Source organism: Sorex araneus, chromosome 2 (genome assembly GCF_027595985.1).
Source record: "Sorex araneus isolate mSorAra2 chromosome 2, mSorAra2.pri, whole genome shotgun sequence".
NCBI lineage: Eukaryota > Metazoa > Chordata > Mammalia > Eulipotyphla > Soricidae > Sorex > Sorex araneus.
This window is the reverse complement of record NC_073303.1, coordinates 89,628,703-89,647,127: the sequence shown is the minus strand read 5'-3', so window position 1 is coordinate 89,647,127 and position 18,425 is coordinate 89,628,703. Positions and strand designations below refer to the sequence as shown.

Here is an 18,425-nt window from a genome sequence, read left to right as displayed (position 1 = left end):
ATGAGTTTCAGAGATATCAGGAAGAATGATAAGGTACCCAGCAGATTGCTATTAACCTTGAATATCAGGCTAAGGACTTGTTCTCTGTTCTAGAAGCAAAGGGGTTATGGCTAGAGAACTCTTAGCTGCAAGTAAGCATGGCATTATATACACAATCCTGCTCAAAAGTCACAATAGGATCCCCACGCTCTATCCACAGTTTTGTCAAACAGTGCAGCATAACCCTAAGCGATCATTTTACCTCTATGCACTCTGGATCCACCATCTATGTCTACCAAGGGACTCTCAGCTTCAATATGGCATTCCCAGCAGACAAAATATGATAGTTACTCAGAGACTTCTATGAGCACCAAGATGTTTAAATATATAATAAACATATTATATATGTTTAAACATAATTATATATAATTCTTAGTATGGTGTTACTTTCTAGTAAATTTGGAAACCTGCAGCTACAGCATTAGATAATATTTTGAAATCATATAGTAATAGCTCCAGGTGTGGCGTAGGTACTCCATAGAGGCTCAGTGGGTCAATGGCTGAGTGAGCAAATATGCCTGGGGATGTTCTTGGCTTCCCTCCATTCCTTTGCATATCCAGGACTGTCCTCTGCTACAAAGAACAGAATGCACAAAAACCTATGAGACAATTCGCCACTGTGGTGTTTACAAAAGCCTGCAGACTTCTCAGGAGCCCTGGTAAGGCAAAACGTGGGCTGCTGGGATATTGTTCCCCTGTGATCGGACTCTTACCTAGCTCTGTGTGAGGCAACTCCGGGATGTCCCTCATGATGACCAAGAAGTAGGCACGGAGTCCTCGGTAGGCATGCAAGAGCAGAAAGCACAGTTCCCGGTGCCACTTGTAAGCACGCTGCATGCAGTTTTCTGAGGGCACATAGAAACTCCCCTGCCGGAAAACAAAAAAATGTTGAAGATCACTCTGCAGACCCACCCCAGAAGAAAATAGGTTAAAGGAGAGTTTGAAACTTCCCCTGATATCTCTGGAAAACCCATAAAATCCACAAGTCTCATTGATTAACATAACAAAAATGATGACAATAATAATAAAAACAATGATGATTGTAAATGAAAAATATGACGTGAAGACACCACTGACTTCACAGGCTATGACAACTCAATCCTAACTATTTGTAAGACCCATTTGCATGTCTCTGCTTTTTCAGAGAAAGAGGCATATTGGAAATATCTTCATACTAGGTGACAAAAGTGCATTACTAAAAAGAAAAAAGTGCATTATTGTACAGTAGGAAGAATTTATGAGGTTAAACAGTCAATGTATACAGTTCACTTTTCCAAAAGTATCATAAATAAAATTTAAAAATAAATCAAGGGCCTTTTGTAAGATACTCTGAATTCCAGGATTAAGTGTCTGAATACATCTATTTTGTTTACAGTGCCATATGCATTAAAATGCACTAAATGATACATGCATGTTGTTTGTCCGATGAGGAAATGGGGGTGAATGTGACAATCCAGAGATTCAGACATTATGAAAATGGAGAAGGTGGTTCTGGTTTTGTTGCACAATCAAGAGAGAAGAATGTTATAGCATTGATTTCAGGAGATATTTGACTTGACAGTAGAGAAAGGAATCCCCTAAAAAAGAACTTGAGCAGAAGGAAGAGGGGGTTCTGACTACTGTACTGGGAAAGTCCATAGTCAGAGGAACTGCCTGTTTGCTACTCAGGTGTCTCCAATGACTGAAGCAAATAACTCTTGTAACCAACTGCTGTGTTTCAAAGTTGGTTAAAAAAAATTAAAGTAGTCCCATTTTATTTATCTCTGTTTTCACTTGCATGGCCAGTGGTGTGTCATCTTTGAAGATACTGTTGACTACAATGTCATGGCGGGTTTTGCCGACCTTGTCTTCAATGTACCTTAGGGATTCTGGTCTGATGTTGAGGTCTTTAATCCATTTTGATATGACTTTTGTACATTGTGATAGGTGGAGATCTGAGTCCAATTTTTTGCATATAGCTGTCCAGTTTTGCCAGCACAATTTGTTAAATATGTTTTCTTTGCTTCACTTCACATTTCTTACTCCCTTATCAAAGATTAGATGATCATATATTTGGGGGGGGGTGTCAGAATATTCAATACTCTTCCATTGGCCTGCGGCTCTGCCTTTGTTCCAGAACCATGCTGTTTTAATTACTACTGCTTTGTAGTAGAGTTTGAAGTTGGGGAGTTTGATTACTCCCATTTTCTTTTTCCCAAGAATTGATTTAGCTACTCGTGGGGGCTTATTGTTCCATATGAATTTCAGGAGCGCTTGCTCCATTTCTTTGTAGAATGTCAAGGGTATCCTTCGAGGGATCACATTGAATTTGTACAATGCTTTAAACTAAGACGCTTCTGCACCTCAAAAGATACAGTGACCAAAGTACAAAGAGAACCTACAGAATGGGAAAGGATATTTACCCAATACCCATCTGATAAGGGGTTGATATCAAGGATATACAAGGCACTGGTTGAACTCCACAAGAAGAAAACTGCCGACCGAATCAAAAAAATGGGGTGATGAAATGAACAGAAACTTCCCCAAAGAAGCAATACGAATGGCTGAGAGGCACATGAGAAAATGTCAACCATCACTAATCTTCAGGGAGATGCAGATCAAAACAACAATGAGATATCATCTCACACCACAGAGACTGGCTCACATCCAAAAAAACAAAAGCAACCAGTGTTGGCGTGAATGTGTGGAGAAAGGGACTCTTCTTCACTGCTGGTGGGAATGCCGATTGGTTCTGCCCTTTTGGAAAACAATATGGACGATTCTCAAAAAATTAGAAATTGAGCTCCCATTTGACCCAGTAATATCACTCCTGGGAATATATCCCGGAAAGGCAAAAAAGGCATAGTAAAAATGACATCTGAATTTCTATGCTTATTGCAGCACTATTTACAATAGCCAAAATCTGGAAAAAACCGGAGTGCCCATAAACAGATGACTGGTTAAAGAAACTTTGGTACATCTACACAATGGAATACTATGCAGCTGTTGGAAAAGATGAAGTCATGAAATTTTCATATAAGAGAATCAACATGGAAAATATCATGTTGGAGTGAAATGAGTCAGAAAGAAAGAAACAGGCATAGAAAGATTGCACTCATATGTGGAATATAAAGTAGCAGAGAGGTACGAGCTTGCAATGATGCAACTTTTGGCAGAAATTTCTCTGGACTTAGTTACTAAAATACTAAAATGCAGAAATCCAAAACCGCACAGCCGCTATTTTGGCCACACGACCTCATATCTCTTCATTCTTGGCAATGGAAAACAAATTATCAAATGCTTCCTTTCCAGCAGGTCCGACTTTGGGGAGTGGGGGAACTCCAAACAATAATAGTGAGAATTTTTGTTGAAATATTGAATGTAATCAAAGTAAATAGAAAGTAAAGTGAAATATGTCAGCTAAACAGGTGGGGTTGAGGGATGGGTGGTGGGGGGTGGGGGGAGGTATACTGTGGTTCTTGGTGGTGGAATATGTGCACTGGTGAAGGAATGGGTGTTCGAGCATTGTATAACTGAGACTTAAGCCTGAAAGCCTTGTAACTTTCCACATGGTGATTCAATAAAATAAATTTTTAAAAAACCCTACAGATAAAACTCCTGGTAAAATCTGAACCTTTTGGTCTTTTGTGAGTTTACTTGCAGAGCTGGTGATATGGCAGTTTGCTGTACATATATTCCTTTATTTTTGGTCTGGTTAAAGCAGGAGTATAAGGAGAAGAAAAGTTCCTGCCATAGAGTCTGGGGAGGGGGTGGAGGGTGGCAGGAGGGAATCTGGGGACAATGGTGGTGGGAAATGTACAGTGGTGATGAAGAGACAGGTGTTGGAACATGGTATGACTGAAACTGAATCATGAACAAATTTGTAACTGTGATACCATTAAAAAGAAAGGAAAAGAAAAGAGATGTAAGTGAGTAAATTTTTAAAAAGAAAGAAAAAGCACAGAAAATGGAATAAAAAGTATTGTATAATCTCCTAAATGCAAAAAAAAAGTTTCATTCCCAAGCACAGCCCTCAGCAATCTGGAAAAGAAAAACTCTTAAGTATGTAGTAATAGAGTAAGTATGAAGAAGCAGAGGCTATTTTGCACGGGTTCCACAAGTGATTTATAATAAATGGTACCATCATTTGTAAAGAGGTAATTGGTATGATGTGGCATCCTGGGTTGCTGCTAGGAATGAAACAAGTTAAACCAGTTAAAACTATGACCAAATTTATCCCAACGTAATGTTCGGCGCTCTAAAATAATCCTTTATTGATCCACGGCTTACTCTTTGATGACTTCTGTGAATATGTCCACAGATTATGCAATTCAAACATCAACAAGGATTAGCTTACTGAAAAATCTAAAAATAGAGATGACCCTAATTTAAATATTTTAGAAGGTCTGCTGGGACAGGATTTGGACACAGAATCTGAAGTCAAACAGGCCTGTTAACTTGCTTGTGAATGTGCTGCTAACTAGGTAGGTGATTGTGTTAGTCCCACAATCTCTGAAGTATGTGTGTGTAAGTTTCCTAACATAGAGTGTGAAGATAATAGTAAAATAAACTGCAAGTGGAGCACCTACTTTTACATTAAGTTCTTACTGTTAGGAAGCTGTGCTCTATATATCATTTATTACCTAATAGAGATATCTAAGCCTGTGAGCAACTGTTATATAGCTGCCTTTTGAAACTATATCCTTATTCTAATTTCTGCTCTGAGCTATAGGTCTTTTAGCCCTGATTGCTGATTGGAAAGGCAACCTACTATTGCAAAGACATCTTTGAAGGAGTTAATTATTATACCCTATCCCCGATTTTTCTCCATCCTCTGATCTGTGTAAATGAACCCACCTTTTTCAACACGCAAGAAAGCCAAGGAATTATCAGAAATCCAAAACATTTTTGTTCTCACCTCCCTAATGTCATAGTTGGAAGTTTCAGTCAGTAAAATGCTCTTGTCTCTGCCTTAGATGGAATCATCTTGGAGGCATGTTGAATACGTGAGTTGCTAAAACATCCTTCTAATCAGTAACAGTGCCTTGCCTTTAAATTTCACTAGAGTATTCAGGTGGGTTTATAGTATGTCCTGCAGTTTACAAGTCAAGTACAAATTCCTGCATGTGTAATTCAAAGCAGAAACCCTTACTTATATTTCCATCCCCTTGTTTCATTCCAAAGCTCTCAGTATTCCCTAAATACCTACATACCCCTTTGCTGACTGAAACTCACCACTAGATTCAAATGGATTCTCATCTGTGAAGATTCTCCAACGCTTTACCCTCTCCAGTTGCTCAAACAAACTGCTCTAGACTATAGCTATTTCTGTCTATTTTTATCAAAAGCCTAACACAGGAACATTGTGTATTTCTCTCTGTGCCTAAAAATGCATTTAATAACACAAAGAAGTTAAATTAATGTATGAATGAGTGAACTGCAGCATCTCCCATGATCTTAATGACATCCCCACAACATGGATTTGATGAAAACAGAGTTACATTAAGGATTCAATTTATACTCATTTGCTCCTTCTGTAGAAAGCCTATTGAACAATAAGAAATTAGGAATAGGTTTTGCTAGATTATCACAATTATCTTTATTCATATTTTAATACAGAGAATACATTTAGTTAAATTGAATATAAATATGCACTCAGTTTGCTTTTCTTTTGTTTGGTTTGTGGTAAGAATTGATGAATTTTCATTTAATTCAAATGTGCCCATAAAAGGACAAGTTTTTGTGTAGAAATATCAGTGTGTGTTTTTGTGTGTTATAATTATAGAGTATATAAATTGAATTGGCTTTTAATATTCTGGATGTTTATTTGAAGAAGGATGGCAAACTCAATCAAATCTCAAGGTCAAGAATTCTAATAGTAGCTACTGTTGATTAAATGCCAGCTGGTGTGCCTGGTTCTATATTTTGGTTGCTAAATTCATCCTCTTGGCAACTCACTGAATTTTGCATTATTAACCCTTTTTTGGACTGAAGTGATAGAACAGTGGGTAGGGCATTTGCCTTGCATGTGGCCGACCCGGGTTCGATTACTTTGTCCCTCTCAGAGAGCCTGGCAAACTACCATGGCATATTCGATATGCCAAAAACAGTAACAAGTCTCACAATGGAGATGTTACTGGTGCCCGCTCCAGCAAATTGATGAACAGCGGGACTACAGTGCCACAGTGCTACCCACTTTTACCAATAAGGGAAATTATAATAGCTACAGTAGCATCAATAAATAGCTCAGACACAGTATTTGAACTAAGGGTCAGGATTTTAAAAATGTGCATGTGGAAAATATTTAATGCTTTTCAGAATCCCTGGGTACACATCCAGGAAATCTTGATCCAGCAGTAGGGACCTGAGTACTTGGTGCTCAGGTCTGGTGATGTGGTAGTGAAGTACAGCAGTGGAGGGGTCGCCAAGACTACATTTAGTGGTACTTAAGACACAAGGATTATATATTAATGAGGTTTATGCCCACAGCTTGGCATAAACTGCAAAATGTTTTATCATTGACTCATGTCCCTGACCCTGAATGGCAGGCAGTTTTAAGAGCTTTGATGTGTTTCTAACATTTAGCACAGTGGCACAGTTTTTCCATTGTTCATCGATTTGCTCGTGCGGGCACCAGTAACATCTCACAATGGAGTTTTTAGACTTCTTGTCACTGTTTTTGGCATATGGAATATGCCACGAGTAGCTTGCCAGGCTCTGCTGTAGCGGAGGAGATACTCTCGGTAGCTTGCTGGGCTCTCCGAGAGGGGCGGAAGAATCGAACCCAGGTTGGCCGCGTGCAAGGCAAATGCCCTACCCACTGTGCCATTGCTTCAACCCTTTCTAACATTTATTGTGTTGAATTCAATGAAATGAATATAATAATTTTCTTCATATTAAAGACTGTTACACAAGCCTAGAGACAAGATAATGATAATCGTAATAAATCAATAATAATGATTATAATGACAATTGGCTTCCATGTCTGAAGGTAAGCAAGAGGAGAAAATATTCCAATATGGTTTAGTGCTTGGGAGTGTATACATTGTGTCCTAATTTTTATTTTAATCTCTGAACTGAGCTTCAAAAAATTCAAGTAATTCACCTATGTTTACACATATAGGTAGCAGAATAGTTAAACTTCTAATTCAGATTAAAGCCTAGATTATAAAAGATAACCAGTCCCAGAAACTATAAAAGGTATTGAAACCCTTATGTAGCCTAAGCTTTGAAGTTAGCTGTGAACTGTGATCAAGGAATTTTAACTTTGTGGATTTTCATTTTATTTTTAGCAGCAAATCATTGTTATTTTAGCAGTTTCAAAATGCTACATCCTAAGATATCAAGGGGTGATTAGCTATTGAGTTGAACTACAAGAACTTCTTGTCAAAACAAGTTAACCTACAGAACAACAATTTCAAATTAACGACTCAAATAAATTTCATTATTTTGGCCTTACTGATACCCCGCAGAGCTTATTTGAGCGGGAGATAAAATGGGTGAGCACTATTAGCATTCGACCAATGAGAGGGCAGGGTTGTTGTAAATAGAGGATGTAGCTAACAGTTTGAGGCCTAAATTATATTGCTTATGACTCTCTTTCTTCGTCTTTGCCTTCTTCTCTCTCTCTATATATATATATTTATAGAGAGAGATCTAAATATATATATATTCTTGCTATATATATATCTATATATTCAATATATAGAGATCTATATCTATCTATATAGAGAGAGTGATCTACATCTATTATATATAGAGAGAGAAAGAGAGAGAGAATGGACATAAAAGTGAATATGAGGTTCATAATACTTACATGTGACTAAAACTTTTTAAGTTTTATGAATCTTTTTCTCTACGTTTCCAGTCACCCACAACTTTGCTCCTAGAGATCAAGACTATAATATAATTCACTTTTAAATCCAGTTACTATTACAAAGTGGGCAATTCACTAATGTTGTTGACTAAATTAATAGACATGATAGAATATTCATGCAAAATGCTGGAACTGCCTTATCTAGAAATACAAGATATGGAGGGGAAGTAATGACTTTTTTGCTTAAGGACATAATAAGTGAAGCTAGATAAAAAAGAATGAAAGTTTTAGGAAGGTGAATGTCAGGTTAAAATACCACTTCTCAACACCTGAAGATGACTATGAAGCAGACACATCCCTTAATAATAGATATATTAAGGAAACAGCTTTGGATAAGAGAATGGACTCTTAACTATCATTCTTTCTTGGGATCAAGCCCAATGTAAATGAGTCAGAAAGAGAGGGACAGACTGCACTCATTTGTGGAGTATAGAATAACAACATGAGGCTGACACCCAAGGACAGGAGGATTGCCACATAGCTGGAAGACGACTTCATGAGCGGAGGGGAGAAGGCAAATGGAATAAAGAAGGGATCACTAAGAAAATGATGCCTGGAGGAACCAATTGGGATGGGAGATGTGTGCAGAAAGTAGAGAATGGACCAAACATAATGACCTATCAGTGTCTGTGCTGCAAGCCATATTGTCTGCCATGGAGGCAGGGGGAGGGTGGGAAAGGGAGGTAATCCAGAGATATTGGTGGTGGGGAATATGCACTGGTAGAGGAATGGGTGTTTGATCATTGTGTGATTGTAACCCAAACATGAAAGATTCTAACTATCTCATGGTAATACAATAAAATTTTTAAAAAAGAAATATATATCACCCTCCCCACAGTTCTCAGAAGTTAGTGCTTTACAAAGGAGGTCTACATTTATCCTGCATTGCTCAGGTAAGTGAATAGTTGAGTAAGTGAATAGTTCACTGTACAGTTCAACCTTTGGGAGTCTAAATTCATAAAATAAATGATTTTATGCCCTAACTCCGAACTGCTTCACTATTTGATTCTCATCTAATTAGTTCAATATGAAGGTGGGAAGAAACTATATTGTGAATCATTCCCCTTCACATCCTATAGTATAATTGATCACTAATAATAACATCATGATATTAATGCTGCTCAACTGCATAATATTGATCAGAAATACTATATTACATGATGTGTTGGGAGAAAATTATGTGAGTTATTCAATACTGCATAAAGTTAGAATAGACTAGAACATTTCAATCAATATTTTGAATATCTAAAGGGACAGGGTAGTTGAAGGTCCCACTTCAAGATATTTTCTTATGGTAATTTACATGATGGATACAAATGTTATGACTAACAAACACCACAAAATATTTTTTCATCCATTTATTCCTGAATCCCTATATTGTTTCCCTTATATCTAATTAGGAAAATGTTTAGATAGCCATATTTTATAAACTTGTTTCAAAAATAGTTTCAATATAGATTTTACCTCTGTAAGTAAAACAGAGATCTATAAAATAACAGTCAACTTATAATCACATAAATGACAAGTAGAAATGGGGTCAAATCTATAGTGTACTACTAACCTGCTTGAGCTCTTTGAAAAAGAGCCACAACATCCATCATTGAGAATAAAAAATAAAGAAGAGCCATGTTTTGTGAGCCATAAGCCTCAATGTTGTAGATATATAACTATATCATTAAACAATATTGTAAACCACAGTGCTTAAAACAGCAGAAATTGTAATTGTCCATTATTCTTATGATTCTTTTTGGTAGAAAACATATGTACAAATTCCCACTAATTAATTTAATGGAATTTTCTTTTGAAAAGCATTCCATTCCTACATTTTAAGATACTCTGACTTACTTAGAACCCTGTAGGAGATAAGCACTATAAGTTACATAACTATATATTTTGATTTTAAATGACTCATGACCATCTTCTAAATTATTTTAGTGACAATGATGCATTTTGATAAATGAGTGCATTATTTTTGTTCATCCAATTTACCTTAAGACATATATTTTTCTGTTATAAACAATATGATATAAAGTCCCATTCAGTACTTTATAATTTCTCCAGAAATTCAATGGGGTAAGTAAAATTCCGTTAAACAATGATGGTGCTAATTGTTTTATGTAATTAACAGTTCCTGTGTGCCTGTCACTATAGTGAATATCTGAGCTATAACTATTAATGTACACTATGCTTATTTGGAAAAAGCATTCAAGTACTATGACATCCAATGACATCAATACATGGTTGCAGTATAATACAGAAAGCACACCAGGGAAACATTAATAGGTTAGAGTGTGATGAAGCACAAACAGCCACTGGAAAGGTGTGTAAGGGATGTCCACTGCAGTTGAAACTTGAATAATGAGTAGAGAGAGAAGAAATAAAGGTAATAACAATCTCTATAACAGTTATAAAGGAAAACACAGAATCAATAAAATAATCAAGTAGAGGTTAATATAATAAGTGGTATGGTTATAAGGTAAATAAGATATGGGTAAATGAATCAGATGATGATGTAGATAGATAGGAGTCAAGTTACATAAAGTGAAAATACTTTGTCAACAATCAACTCCCAGAGGCAAACAAGAAATATGTCTATATGCCAATGTGTCTGCCAATGGGAGATTAGAAGTACATGTGGGAGATATCCCCAACTAGTAATCACATTTAGTTTTACAAACATTCATGCAACTTGAAGTCATGATGCATATTTACAAAACTAACATAATTTACAAGTAAATATGATGCATATTTACAAAACTAACATAATTTACAAGTAAATAGACCATATACCAGAATTACTAAGACACAGGTTAGAATTCCAAGATGCACAGAATTACTTGTTATCTCACATTAAGTAGTTGAGAATTCACCAGAATTAAAGTATTTCCAACTAGGGAAAGATATTAAAATAGGGCTAGTGAAAAAAATAGCCAGAATAAGAAAGTCTGGCCAGCAGATATACTGGATTAATTATGCAATGTTCAAAGGTCAGGAGATTATTATCCCACCCCAAGAGGTCATCCCAAGATCACAAACTCAGGGAAATTTGCAGAATAAGTGAGCTGTGAGTTCCAAGCTGTGGGGCATTGGGACCACTATAAAACTCTATTTTGGAAGCGGGAGAGGTTCATTATGGTGTTTTAAATATGTAACAGTTGAGCACGAATGGTTCCACTGGCTCCTGAATGGCCATAATCCCAGAGGCACACAAACCAATCTTGGAACCCAGAGACTTTTGGCAGAAATGCTCCTGGATTATGAATTAAAGTATGTCCACATGCCACCTGAGGTGGGAAAGGGCATTGTTCCTTCTGCCTTTCCCCCTGGGCGGCAGCATGGTGACAACCATCTTTCAGAGCATATTGGACAGAGGTATGAGCTTGCAGTGATGAGATGTGCGGGGCGTCTCCGGATGTGGGATGTAACCAGCCCCTCTCCCTGTCCTGACAAGACCCCAACCTGCTGCCTACAAATGGCTCTACCTGCTCTTGAATGGCCATGATCCCAGAGGCACACAAACCAATCTTGGAACCTAGCAGTTTTTCGCAGAAATCCCTCCAGATTTACTTACTTAAATACCAGAAATCCAAAATAATATGCTCTTTATTATCAGCAATAGAAAACAAATTGTCTAATGATGATTTTTTGGCAGGTTCAATTGTTGGGGGAAAATTCCAAATAATAATGGTGCATCTTCTGTCGAAAAATTGAATGCAACCAAAGTAGACAAAGTAGAGAGAGATTAAAGTGGAAATTATCTGCCACAGTGGCAGGGGAAGGGGTGGGATGGGGTGTACATTGGGCTACTTGGTGGTGGAACATGTGCACTGGTGAAGGGATGGGTGTTTGATCATTGTATGACCAAGACTTAAACCTGAAAGCTTTGTAACTGTTCTCACAGTGATTCAAAAAATATGTAACAGTTGATGCTTTTATAAATATGTTTGCTTTTGTAAATATAAATATGTATAAATATGTAACAGTTGATGCTATTGCAACTATAAAATGCATAAAATTTTCTCGACTGACTCTAGGGCAGACCTCAAGTCAGCATCTCTAATGAGAATTCTACTACAAGTGCTGAAATCTCTGGTAAGAATTTGTCATGCCTCTACCTGTGGAACTTCTGGTAGACTTTCTATCAAAGCTCACAAAGAACCTGGATAGTAGACCAGTATTTTCAATGGCAGACATATTCTGTGCTCTGACAGAGAGCATAAATGTTTTCATGTAGCTCTGTATAATCAGCCTGATGTGTACAACTCTCACAGCACTCACAATTATTTCTAGATAAAAGTGGTGGCCAGTAGTAACTCTTATCAAAATGTATAAATATGGACATGGGTATAACTTGAATGAGATGTGCCTAATATTAGACAGCACATTTCAATTCACTGCAAATTCCTGCCTCTCTATAGTAGATGATTAATGGGTATTGGCTCTCTTAGCCTCTACATAAAACAGATCAATCCGTACTGATATTAATGAAGCAATGGGAATCTACTACATTACATTGTCACATTAGGGAGTTCAGTTATATTAAAACTGAATAGAGTTCAAAGTCTGGTGTATGGGGGTATGGTGCCACCAACAGTTCAACCTGTACCTGTGGGGCAAGTGCATCAGCATCCTGATGGTGTTTTCAGGCTTCCTGATACCCCAAAATTGCCGCTGTGTCTTTGGCTAGACCCCAACAACTTGGGACCAAGTTTACCAAGAAATTAAATGGCCAAAAGTTAGGTATGTGGGAGCTACACCCACAAATCACTTTTGGCTTAGCTATACAAGCTCATGGGATGGGCTACCTACCCCCATTTCTCAATACACAAGGAAGCACTGGCAGTCACCCTCATGAACCAATTCCAGTGCTACCCTGTAAGCTCTACTACCACCTTGCTTCAAAGACCCCTAAATAAAGCTCGAAAGAGATCAAAAGCCACTGTTAAGCTTGGACCCATGTATGGCTGAACAGACCAAAGTAAGTTGGAGGGAGCGGGTTGGCCTGTGCCCGCCCAAGCAGAGTCACCGGCAGCCACTTGCTTCCACAATCTAAAATCACTGCCATACTCCGAGCCTGACTCCACAGTCTTTAAGATATATCTCACCATGATATAATCTGCTGAAAATTTTGTAATGTGGATCTTAACGCACCAACAGCCCTGTCCCAGAGACAGAGAGGCAAGTCCCGTAAGACATAACAGTGCCAGAGATCTTTCTTGGCCCCATACTGAGCCAATATCACCACCAGGGCACCCCAGATGGAGCAACTGCAGTCTCCCTGCCTACTCCAGATGGAATTTTGGTGACCAAGAGCTTCCACAATCAAGGCTCAGGTATGCGGGTTCTAGGACTAAATCTCCAGGTCACATGGTGGCAGAGGACCTGGGTTGTCCTTCCCCGGGTTCCCATCCACCCAGAAGATTGGCTGTCATGTCCACAATTTGCCTCTGGGCATCATTTTAGCATACCAACATATGGTCTCCTGAGTACCATCCGGAGTGATTTATCAATCAGAACCAATAGTAAACCTGGTTACTTATCATACCAGGCTTACTACTTGTTGTATTTGAATATGTCACCACCAGGTGTGATCCCTAAAAATAAACAAAAAGAAAAATAAGTAAAAATGTGTTTACAATGCATTGAAACTTTTCTTAATTGAGGCTAGATTATGACTTCTTCATAATGCTGGTATGCATTTTGACTACTGTTTGCTGACATTTTGTTAAACACAAAACTTTCTACAAAACAGACTACTAAACATGAATCTGTGGTTATTTATCTTCTCATACAAAAATTTTAAAAATAATGGAAATTACATCAAAGTATAGGAGCAACAAGAAGGGCTGTTAGGCACTTAGAAGACTATATATCATAGGATGAGCATTAGACAAACAAAAGACACATATGGGGATATAGAAAGAAGACATGCAAGCTAGTTTGCAAATATTCAAAGAGAGATTACCAAGTTCTATATTATAAAAGAAAGCAGGTCTGGGGCATTAGCAAATGGAGAGATGTTTCTGTAAACCATATTGTAAATTTCAACTATAAAGATTGGTTTAATTTTTTCTAGTTCAAAGAAATCCTGACACAGGAAAAATCAAGTGTTGTAGGGAGAATCCCATTTCCTCATCTTCCAAACAAATATATGCCTCCAAACAGAGATATTATTGTCATTACTGTAACAGAATCTTCAGCTGACATGAATGACCATTTCACGCCTATCTCTTGAGGAGTCTGTAGGCAGTATTTTTTTTTTTACACAGAGCTGGGACTGGGTTGGGAGGGGCATCCACAACAGAGTTCAGGACTGCTCCCAACAAAACTAATTCTGGCAATATGATGGTTCAGTACTGGGATTTAGAATTGCAGTAATACTAGGTCCCAGCAGTGCTGAAAATCTTCAGTGCCACCCCAGAAGTGCTCATGGGTCACTAGACTCATAACTGGTAGTGTTTGGGACACAATTTCCTGCAGTGTGAAAGAAGAGTCTTGAACATGCAAGGTAAGGACTCCAGCCCTTTGAATTAATTCCTGGCCGCTCTCTATATAGTGTCTTCTTTAATTAACAGACTAGATTCAATACATTAGTCTCAAAAACCCTTAATATTCTATAATTTTAAATGCTGACCATAGTAAAACATGTATAGCTTTCGCACTTTAACTTTCTAGTATTTTAATTCCATTTGTTCTTCATTAAAGGCAATTCCCTAAACTGTATGCAATGTTCAACAATTTTGTAAGCAGCTGGCAAATTGGATTCTTAATATTTAATCTAATTGAGAATATCATTACACAACTCAAAATGAACAAGCAATTTAGATTCAAATCATCATAGAACTCTAAACACCTTTCTGATGAATATCTTCATTTCTATAGTTTAATTTGATGGAAGACTTTAATTTAAATAAAAAATACTCTTAAATTCAATGAGAGAAATGTGTGCTTCTAAAATTACCATTCTTGGGGCTGGAGTGATAGCACAGCAGGTAGGGCGTTTGCCTTGCATGTGGTCAACCCGGGTTTGATGATTCCCAGCATCCCATATGGTCCCCGAGCACTGCCAGGAGTAATTCCTGAGTGCAGAGCCAGGAGTAACCACTGAACATCACCAGGTGTGACCCCAAAATCAAATATATATATATATATATATATATGTACATATATATAATTACCATTCTTATTTTGTGGGGTATAACAAAACATGAGAAGTCGTACAGTGTACAACAGTATACCTGTATTCCAATACTGGCTTCACAAATTGTAAATTCTGAGATCATAGGTAAGAAATGCAACACTGAAAGACATCAACCAACATGTAAAACACTTAAATTTATCTATTCAAAGCAATTTTTTGGTGGAATGAAGAGATAGTACAATGGGGAAGGTGATTTTTTTTGCACACACTAAACCTGGATTTTATCCCTAGCATCCATATTGCCCTCTGAACCTGCTAAGAGTAGTCTCTGAGCACAGATCCAGGAGTAAGCTCTGAGTACAGCAGGGTGAGGCCCAAACACAAAGAGGAAAAATCAGTCTGAGAATAAGACACCATCTATATAATATAATTACTGATATAATTCAGTGTATTATGATGTACCTGGTGGATATTGAATGTAGCATACAGTCATTACATTAATATAACCAAGTGAAAAATGATAACAATTACTCCTGATGTAAGTATATGTTTCAATATTCCTTTAGTGTTAGTAGAATGTCATATCAAAATTTTAATACTAATTTGATAATGGCTATGATTTAGCAGATAGAAAAAGAGGAGAGGCTGCAAAAACAGATGCCAGGTTAAAGAAACTCTGGTATATCTACACAATGGAATACTATGTAGCTGTCATAAAACATGAAGTCATGAAATTTGCATATAAGTGGATCAACATGGAGAGTGTCATGTTGAGTGAAATGAGTTAGAAAGAAAGAGACAGACATAGAAAGATTGCACTCATATGTGGAATATAAAGTAGCTGAGAGGTTCAAGCTTGCAATGATATAATTTCTGGCAGATATTTCTCTGGATTTAGTTACTAAAATACTAAAATACAGAAATCCAAAACCGTGTGGCTGATACTGTGGCCGCTTGACCTCATATCTGTTCATTCTCAGCAATGGAAAACAAATTATCAAATGCTTCCTTTTCAGCAAGTCTGACTTTAGGGGGAGAAACTCCAAATAATAATAGTGAGGGTTTTTTGTTGAAATATTGAATGTAATCAAAGTAAAGTGAAAGAAAAGTGAAATTTATCGGCTGGGAAGAGGTATAATATGATTCTTGGTGGTGGAATATGTGCACTGGTGAAGGGATGGGTGTTCAAGCATTGTATAACTGAGACTTAAACCTGAAAGTTTTATAACTTTCCACATGGTGATTCAATAAAAGAATAAATTAAAAAAATAAAAAATAAGAATAAAAAAATACAAAAAAAAGAAAAAGAGGAGAGGCTGTTAACCTCTCTGCATTGCTTTTAATTTCATTTTTTTTTTGCCATACTTGTTCTTGAGTAATTTAAACTTTGGCTTTCATCTCTCAGAATGCCTTTTGTGATGGTAGTCTAGCTTGTTGCACATTAAAAAAATGTTACCTCCCTTGAAAATTGGTATTTGTCTACTGAAGCAAGCAAAGAATGGACAGCAAAGTGAAAATAAAAGAAACTGAAATAGAGATGTGTCTAAGGAGGGGCATTCTCCAATTTTTTGTACAACACTGTAGAATTGAATTTTATGTAGAGATTGACACATTCAGTGACTGCAAAGAATAGAAAGGGCTGGTGGGTACAAGCAGCTCAACTTTTGTACATTTATTCTTCACATGAATCAGAGTCATGTGGACTCATTGTTTCCTTTTGGATACCCTGCTATTATAGAAACTAAAAGCTGGTATGTGGTTTCTCTGTGACTGACTTTAATTTACCCAATATCAATATTCTCTGACCTTAAAGACAGTTTCTCTTGACAACCTGCTGGTATATATGCTCATATATACTCCATGCTTTGCTCTGATCAAATTCATGTCACACATGATCCTGTGATAGACTCATGCTGTTCCTCAATCCCAGTAATTAATTTTTTCACACTTGACAGTGATTCTGTCATTTCTCTCAACTCAAAAGCTACCCTTAATAATACTTTTATACAAAAGCAATTAAAACTTTTTTCAAGGAAAGTTTTATTTAATTGTAATTATGGTTATTAATGTAAAGAGTAGCCATACTTTTATAATTCAGTAGAATAGACATGCACAAAAAGCTTGATATTTTACACAGGACACTTACTAAAGTGTTGTTAATTAAAGGATCATTTATTGGGTGTTCTTTATTGGCTGAGCACTAAGAAGAGTGAGAATAGGAAATTTTAAAAGTACATGATTTCATTATTCAACTTTCTTTTTTGAATTTCTAATATAGATTAATAAGTTCTATGAAGAATAAAAACAGTAATGAAAATGCAGCACAAAGAAGGTTTCTTTGTTATTCTTGAGCCAATCAAGAAAAATCACATAAGAAATAAAGCCATTTATTACTTATAAGTGAAATATTTCATTTATTTATGGTTTTAGACCACATCCACTGGGTTCAAGGTTTACTCCTGGGTCTGTGCTCAGAATTACTTCAGGTGGTGCTCAAAGGACAATATGAGATTCTGGGGATTGAAAGTGGGCTGGCTGCATGCAGAACAAGTGCCCTTTCCACTATACTATCACTCTGGCTCCTAAAAGTAATCAGTTTTTAAAGGAGTAAGAAAATAAAGTGGAGGATAAGCAAACAATCAAAGTTAAACAATTCTAGTATAGTACAAGTGTTGGGATAAGGTTCAAATAAACTTGGATTTAGAAGATAAGGCAGGCTGAATGGGGTTGGAGCAATAGCACAGCGGGTAGGGCATTTGCCTTGCACGTGGCCGACCCAGGTTCAATTCCCAGCATCTCATTTGGTCCCCTGAGCATCGCCAGGAGTAATTCCTGAGTGCAGAGCCAGGAATAACACCTGTGCATTGCCGGGAGTGACCCAAAAAGAAAAAAAAAAAAGGCAGGCTGAAGACTTCTTTGCTTTGTCATGATTATAAAGGCCCATCTTCTCAAATTAGCCTTATATAAGATGTAGCAGAAAGAAAAGAATCTGAATAAGTGGCAATCTTGAAAGATGTTCACTGTCTGGATAAAGAATGAAAGACATGTGATTTGTCATTAAAGAGGGAGTAGGAATGGCATATAAACAAGATATTTGTGCGTTGGAAGAATAAGTCACCAATGTGTATGTATAAGGCATACAGTTAGAAAAAGTTTGATGATTTACTTAACTTTTTGAGTATTTCCTGGGACTGAAGCAATAGTGCAGTGGGTAAGGCAAATGCCTTACACATCGCTAACCAGATTTTATCACTGACATCACATATGATACACTAAGCCCACCAGGAGTGACTACAGAGTGCAAAGCCAGGAGTAAGTTTATATATCTTATATTTATGTTATTGTGATATATGTAGAGTATAATTTAGAATAATTTAAATTTTGACCTTT

At 37.0% G+C, this 18,425-nt stretch overlaps 1 protein-coding gene across 2 annotated transcripts in view; it reads right to left on the bottom strand.

Annotated features, from left to right (window-relative positions):
• FAM135B (family with sequence similarity 135 member B) overlaps positions 1 to 18,425 on the bottom strand; it is a 354,762-nt gene that overhangs the window by 53,571 nt on the left and 282,766 nt on the right. For both annotated transcript variants that reach the window (XM_055126148.1, XM_055126147.1), the window contains exon 9: positions 753 to 906. In XM_055126148.1, coding sequence (XP_054982123.1) covers positions 753 to 906 — 154 coding nt within the window. The remainder of the gene's footprint in view (positions 1 to 752; positions 907 to 18,425) is intronic.